This window comes from Branchiostoma floridae, chromosome 13 (assembly GCF_000003815.2).
Source record: "Branchiostoma floridae strain S238N-H82 chromosome 13, Bfl_VNyyK, whole genome shotgun sequence".
In the NCBI taxonomy this organism is placed as follows: Eukaryota; Metazoa; Chordata; class Leptocardii; order Amphioxiformes; family Branchiostomatidae; genus Branchiostoma; species Branchiostoma floridae.
In genome coordinates, this window is record NC_049991.1 from 96,358 (window position 1) to 103,647 (window position 7,290).

At 41.8% G+C, this 7,290-nt stretch overlaps 2 protein-coding genes across 4 annotated transcripts in view; both read right to left on the reverse strand.

The window, feature by feature from the left end:
* The window catches only part of LOC118429254 (WD repeat-containing protein on Y chromosome-like), a 48,811-nt gene extending 46,122 nt beyond the window's left edge, over positions 1-2,689 (reverse strand). The window contains exon 1 of one of the 3 annotated variants that reach the window (XM_035839722.1): positions 1,412-2,689. In XM_035839722.1, the coding sequence (XP_035695615.1) occupies positions 1,412-1,657 (246 nt within the window). In that variant the 5' untranslated portion in view covers positions 1,658-2,689. Of the gene's footprint in view, positions 1-1,065; positions 1,392-1,411 lie in introns of those variants that run through there. The other 2 variants (XM_035839723.1, XM_035839725.1) reach the window with 2 other exon arrangements.
* Positions 2,690-3,480: 791 nt separating this feature from the next.
* LOC118429255 (RAD50-interacting protein 1-like) overlaps positions 3,481-7,290 on the reverse strand; it is a 44,949-nt gene continuing 41,139 nt past the window's right edge. The window contains exons 13-15 of the mRNA XM_035839728.1: positions 6,485-6,603; positions 6,088-6,214; positions 3,481-4,339 (exon numbers count right to left, since the gene is read on the reverse strand). Coding sequence (XP_035695621.1) covers positions 4,238-4,339; positions 6,088-6,214; positions 6,485-6,603 — 348 coding nt within the window. The 3' untranslated portion in view covers positions 3,481-4,237. The remainder of the gene's footprint in view (positions 4,340-6,087; positions 6,215-6,484; positions 6,604-7,290) is intronic.

A 7,290-nucleotide genomic window follows, 5' to 3' on the forward strand; every position in this document is an offset into this window, starting at 1 on the left:
TCTCACTAGGGACTTACAGCACTTACTCCTGTCCCAAGGGCTCTCTACCACTAAAGAATCACTAAATACAGCATGTCCAGAACAAGAGTAATCAAAACTTTTGCTGTAGTACCTTAGGAAACCGCAAGGCAGTCCATTATCGAACTTGACCTTCGTTTTCTTGACCCCTACCCAACTACCAAATATCATCGGGATCCATCCAAGGCTTCTCGAGTTATACTTTTCACACACACACACACACACACACACACACACACACACACACAGAGAGACAGACAGCAGGTATTTATAATTACCTTCGAGTTACCTTCTGCCAAAGGCAAAACGAAAGTAATAATAATAATACCCTCTTTTGTAGTGTTCCTTTAGCAGAGAATTGGCCCTCTCAAGATAGCCAAGGAGGACGAACTGACTGATTTTACTGACATGGCGCCCTATACAGGTCACATACAGACATGCCCACAGAACATTCCACTTTAAAAGACCAAAAACATGTATTTAAGACTGTCAAACAACAACTGATCTTATTTTTGTTAAATACCAACTTGCTTTTGCATACTATGGACAGATTATTGTGCGTAAATAATGGCCCTGACAGCCCGCTCAGTTAAGCCAAAGACAAGAATGTCAGCGTTTGGCGAACGTCTTGGATTTGGCAGCGCGTTTGACGTTTGTTTGGGCATTTTGTCCTGGAGAATTAAATGAACTATACTTAGACAAAGACTGGTCTGGATTGGTAAACCAGCCACATGGCCATGATTCACTCATACCAGCAATCAATCGAAGCATAGAAGACTAGTACTTAAGTATTTCGTTCCACGCAGGATGCAAGTATTTCTATTGAATGTCCGCTTACGTATCTTTAATTACTGCTCTGATACGAACTGGAACTGCAGGCTATTGTCCAGGCTTGTGTTGCTACAGGTGAGTAGACGGAACCGTGAGGAGTCGAAACTGGCACGATTTAAGTATTTTTCACGGATCTATTGAAGCGGTTCTGGGGAGGGCTGGCGAACAGGATAACGCACAGGAAACTTTGAAATGAAATGCTGATGTCTAACTCACCTGTCCGGACATTAACCAGGCCTCATTCACTGCGTTCTCAGGACGAGTGTTCTCCATGACAGGACTGTTTTCTCCACCATGGCGAGATTTGTGCGTTAGGTTTGTCTCCAGGCGCTTGGGTAGAAACCAAACAACAGCCGACAGCTACGGTCGGACATGGTGACCTATTATGTGTCCAAAGCCTGGGGCTGGAAGGAGGGATTCTTCCCATTTTCTTTTCACTCTGCTTATCTCTGCTCATCACTGAGACCCCATGGCAACTTGAATCTCTCAATAACACCCGCCAGTAGCGGAAATGTAGCCTTACGTCAGATATACTTCTAAAGCTTTCGTAATGAACACTCACCTTTCCAGCTCTCTGCTTCAGGAGTGAAACGACAGGTGAAACTGCCTTCAGCATGCTCTGCCAGCGGGCGTTCAGAGTGTTGAGGCTGTCTCCAGACAATTCACTGGACCGGCTGGAGGATAGGTGGAGGTTCTGTCTACTGACAGATCGCTGGTACAAGCCCATCCTGCTCACATGCTGAGGGACCTCAGTAAACGAGCCTGGCAAAGCCGTCAGTGTGTCCACCCCCTGCAGCCCGGTCGCCATATCACCTTGTAGGGTTTAGAGGCACATTCGAGTCTGGTGTTTCTTCTACGCCCAACGATGACAATTTTGAACATCCGTCCACTTGATATCGTATATATTCAATGACTTCGAAAGATTGTCAAAAGGTATTAAGAAAAAAAGTTGTCTTGTCCATCGGAGGTGTCCTCTACTCGCCACAGACTTAGCTCACCGCGGCACCTCCTACAAACATAACATTGCTAGTACAAGGCGTCCCAGGTCAACACACCAGCTGACAGCCCAGAGAAGGTGATTGGTGATTGGGAGGGGTCGTGAAGAGAACTCAATGTCCTGCCCACAGCAGCTTCAGTTGGATGTTCAGTGACAGAACCGAGTGAAGTATCAGAAATGAAGGGTTACGGCTTTCTACTTATCACACTGGTACTGTCGCTTCTCCACCTGCAGCGATCGCTAGAACTGTCAGCGGTGACCCAATAAAATCAGAAACACACCAGAAAATTCATCCGTGTACACAAATCCTGGCTTCAATGTACACAAGAACTGTCAACAAAATAAACAAAAACTCGCTCAACCTGTCTGTCCTGTTCTCGTCGGGACGATTCGCAGCGTACTTAAGACAACTCGCGCTTACTTGTGTGGATTTATGTAGAATGCCAGGGGTCTTTATGAGCCTGTTTTTATCCAAAGTTCAGAAATACGGTCTAAAAACATCAGAAGCGAATACCCCTTTTTGTCGCACATTTCTGTAAATTGTATCAAGTGTACAGAAGTAGCGGATTCCGCACTGATGTTCCAGTGTTGAATCAACGGGTCGAATCGGCCTCAGCACTAGGCGCCCAGTGCTGAAGAATTTTCCAGTGCTGAACGGCCTTGTTCCAGTGCTGAAGCTCGCTCAGCACTGGATTTCGGTGCTGAACCCCATGCGAACACTGGTTTTCCAGTGCTGAACTGCTGTCAGCACTCGGTTACCAGTGCTGAACTTGCGGCGGCGAACCAGTTCAGAGGTCATTCAGCGCTGGTTACCCAGTGCTGAAACCACCGTCAGCACTGGAACCGAATGCTGATATACAAAAGTAGCGGGTTCCGCACTGGATTTACCAGTGCTCAGGAAATTTTCAGCACTGGAAGAAGTAAAAACTTCAGCTCTGGACTTCCAGTGCTGACATTTATAAAGCACTGTAACGTCACAGTGCTGAACGTAATATTCGTGTAGCATGCGCCCATATCTGTTATCAATATAAGAAATCAACTTATTAGAGCCCCATGACACATTGTTTTGCGAAGATTGACACTACGGGTAGACAACTGTACATCCAATAGGTTGTTATAATGTAATACAGGTGGGACAACACATTCTACTTGTGCGGCAAAGATGCGTATTTTATTAGAGAGGAGACCGCTACTTTTGTATATTTGCTAAACTGTAGAGCAATTGTTTCACATCTCTCGTAATCTCATCTACCACCTGTCTCGTTTTTCTTTCTTGGTGTTCCACTTAGTGTAATGTCTGCCCATTCTCTGATATCTATTATTACCTTCGCCGAGAAGGTTTAATATATTTTCGGTTATGGCATGGGTGTGTGAGTCTTTTTCAGGGGCCGATTTGTTTTACACTTTGAAAGGGAATAACTCAAGAAAGATTGGACTGATTGTCATAATAGTGTGTTTATAATTTGGGCGATAATTCATATAATCAAATTATTATTATGTTAATCCATAGCTAATTTACATAATTAATGAAGAAAGTTGAGAAATCTCATGCATGATAAGACCTGATCTGGGGGACAGTAGCTTGAGATTGTTTTCAACGGTTGCTAGTAGGTCAGGAAAACAAACGTCATGCAGTGTGCTGTTTATTTGTCAAAGAAAATTATGAAGGGGTCATGATTTTTAGTCTCCAAGCAGACGTGTCAGCTACAGTAGATGAAAAAAGAGATGAATTGGGCCAAATATGTTGCCATTGGATTTCAGTCAGTCATTTACAGTCCATCCAGCACCGGCCAGTCAGTTCATTCCTAGGCCAGTTAACCCCTACTAGGCTCTTATTCCTAACTTGGCCAAAGTCCCCTATCATCACTTACTATTCGGCCAAGCCGGAGTCTTGTAGAGACTACATGATTTTGACAAAGCACTCTTAAAACAGAACAAAACAAAAATTCCTTCAGATTATCTCGACCCTATAATTTGGCTGATTTTACTGCACATATAGCTACATTAACGCCAGTAGTGCAAGTATTTTGAGTCCTATCATTATCAAGGAGATTAAAAAAATTACATGTAGTTTGATTAAGGTATCAATAAACCTGGTCATCTAAAATTTAGACAGTAATGTATATTCTTCTTGCCTTGCTCTGTACTACATATATATAATGGTACAGAGGTACTGAATCATCCATAAAGAAGCAGAAGTGCTTGCAATACAAACATGATCCAGTCTTACTGTCCAAAGTCATGCTTTGATGAGACATTGGATACAGCTTATCATTTCTTATCCAATGGCAAACAGAACTTTACCAACAACTTTAATGACTGGTAAATATAAATTGAGCCCGAAACATTATATGTGCTATCATTGTCCACAATGTCCTTTGGATGTGTGCATTATGACCTGCCCTGCCTCCCTGCTGGCCAGTTTGCCCGTAAGTTCAGCACCCTCTCAGCCTCCTGAGCAGACAACTTGAACACACCCATATCCATCAGCACCTGTAAACATCAGCACAAGTACAATAATTCACATCTCTTTCTGTCACAAGCGTATTTCCATCAGTACCCGCAAACATGTACATGTAAAATAATACACATACGTCACATACGTCACACGCGTATTTCCATCAGCACCTGTAAACATTAGCATATGTACATGCAAAATAATACACATATCTATACAACGATGAAGGTTAGACATCCAGGTAATATAGATATGTCAAAAAGCAGTTTCTCAAGCAACTGGATATGATTTTGGAAACAGTCAGTTTTTTAATGTCATAGTTGTGAATTGATATGCAAAAGAGATATAATTGAAAAACAGGTTTATATTGCACATCAACAGCTAATTTGCATGAATTATGAGGAAAGTTTATAAATTCAATGCATTCCATGATTCGAGGGGTGATCAATAAGTCTTCGGCCTCCTCCCAAAATAATAAGCATGACTCAGATTTCGAAGCACAACTTTCTAGTATGAAGTCTTTTATCAATATCCTCCAAATTTCAAATCATTGCAGTCATTACCTTAGAGGCATTTGTTTTTGAAAATAAGAAGGTAAGTGGCGAGAAATACAAGGGTGAATTGTGATCAGACGTGTGAGTAGAGTTCCCCATGTCGTAAATTCTTTGTCATTAACAAAAGACATTGTCAAAATGTTTGATAATGATTCTCTTCCTATTACAAGCAGATAGAAGTGGGTGTCTGACTTCCAGCAGCAGAAGTTGACGCACACACCTCACAGGTCAATTGACCACATTTTTGTCCTTCTCCTTAACCTAACATTACCGGGTGTCGCCTGCAAAGTAACGATCACACTAATTTGAATTTTGGTACACTTTTTACTTGACATCTATGCTTTGAAATCTGAGTTGTGCTATCATTTCTGGGTGAGGCCGAGGACTTATTGATCACCACGTGTAGGACTCTTAAACTTGTCACACAAGATATGTAACTGAAAGATGGATATCAATTACGAAAATAATGACCTCATTTGCATGATCATGAAGAAAAATCCATAGTGGTAAGTGAATTTTATACTTGCAGTGCTATGAAGCTAAGACGTAAAGATGAATATTACTGAACATAAATCATGCACATCAAAGTAACATTTACATAAGTTATGAGGAAATGCTACAGTTGAGAAGAAAATTGAGAAGTTTTGCTTTTTGGACAGGAAACAGCATGCTGCAGGCTTATCTGCATACAGTCCACTTCTGTTGCCAGTCAGACTACATTTGGCTTTAAGACTGTTGTGAGGAATAGTCTGAATATGCTGATGATGATGATGCGGCCTCCATCAGTCTATTCAATACTACACATAAGTCAACTGCTTCTTACTCAGCCTTTAGCTACTTATACACCCAATGGCCATAGCAGTGTTCCCAGGACAGTACACTGTGCAACCAGACAAAGTGACTGGCACAGAATCATGGCTTGATGTGTCAGTGAGCAGTAGGAAGATCTGTCCAGATTCTTAACTGATCCAAAAGTGATCAGGCCTGTTGGGTAGTGGTTCTGGGTGTTCAAAATTGCAACAATTATTGTTCAGTATACCATACTCTTTTTATTTGCATGTCGCATCAGTTTCTGGTTTCCCAGAGGATGTCATCATTTTTGGGGGGCCAAACTTCTTTTTATTTGCATGTCGCATCAGTTTCTGGTTTCCCAGAGGATGTCATCCATATAATCAAATGTTCATAGCCTTATGCTCTGAAGTGACACAAAATGATAAATTTGACTTTACCTTTTCTGGTGATTCCTTTTCAGTGTTTGGGTCTACCTTAGATCCATGTAAGGTCTTATTCAGCATCTCTTTCAACAGGATAGCTGAGCCAGGCTTCAAGTTCAGCAGTAAACATGCTTCCTTCACACTGTAAGCACAGAAATTATACAGAGCAGAAAGTCACATTTAAATCTTCCAGCAAAGCAGAAAGCACAATTGGGTAGATGACACAACAAAAATATCATTTTGTTTTGCGTGAAAGTGTACTTTACACAATTCAAGTCCAAACTTCTCCTGAGCTAAGCCTACCGTCAACATAAGTCCATCAAAAGTCAAAAGTGGTGATTTCTTCTTCATCACTGCATCCTTCATATCTAGCATGGCTAGTGGAAGGTAAATACGTGTATGTGGTTCTTACTCTTTGAAGTAGTTGTCAGGCCTGGGTGTGTATTCACCAAACAAAGGGAAGAGATTTCTGGTCATGTCAAACTGAAGCTGCGCTGCTCCACCATCATTGAAGTGGTTGTTGAGGATGACCTGGGTCAGGGTTGAGAGATGGCACAAATTACCATGGCTGATATCTTGAGTCCATCAAGAACTTGACGATATTAACAGGAGGGGGAGGTCTGTTGCACTGGAGGAGGGAAATTGCGGCCTGCCTTGAGAAATTTTTTGAGCGGAGGGAGGGCCATAAAATAAAAGTTAGTTACAAGCAAAATTAGTTAGCCTTAGTTACAAGCAAAATGTGGTCCTCAAATACAGGAAATGAATTTTCCAGTTTCAGTTGGTCAAGATTTCAAATTTTTTTCTGCTTGTCCCTTGCTACGCCTTGCACCTCGATGCCCACGATGCTCCAGCGCTTGTCAACATCAAAAATCTTTTTCTCTGACAGAAATGTCATTAAATTTAGCATAGTCTGTCAGCAAGGTTTGTCCCTCAAAATGCAGGATATCGAGTTCCAGAGGGTCCAAAAATTATGTGAACCAGGGAGAGGGCCATGGAAAATTATTTTACCGGACCATTAACCATTCTTAAGTGGGTTCTACTTTTTTTCCACTCTTAGGAGTAAGGAGTAACTTATCTCTCTCTGTTTCTGTCTGTCTGTCTCTCTCTCAATCTTATAGGTAGATAGATAACTGTAAAGGCATTAAAGTTCGTGGGATTTACTTTTGCAGTAGCGGGAAAATGCAGTGGTTTCAAGTTCGCAGTAGCACCATGACTGCA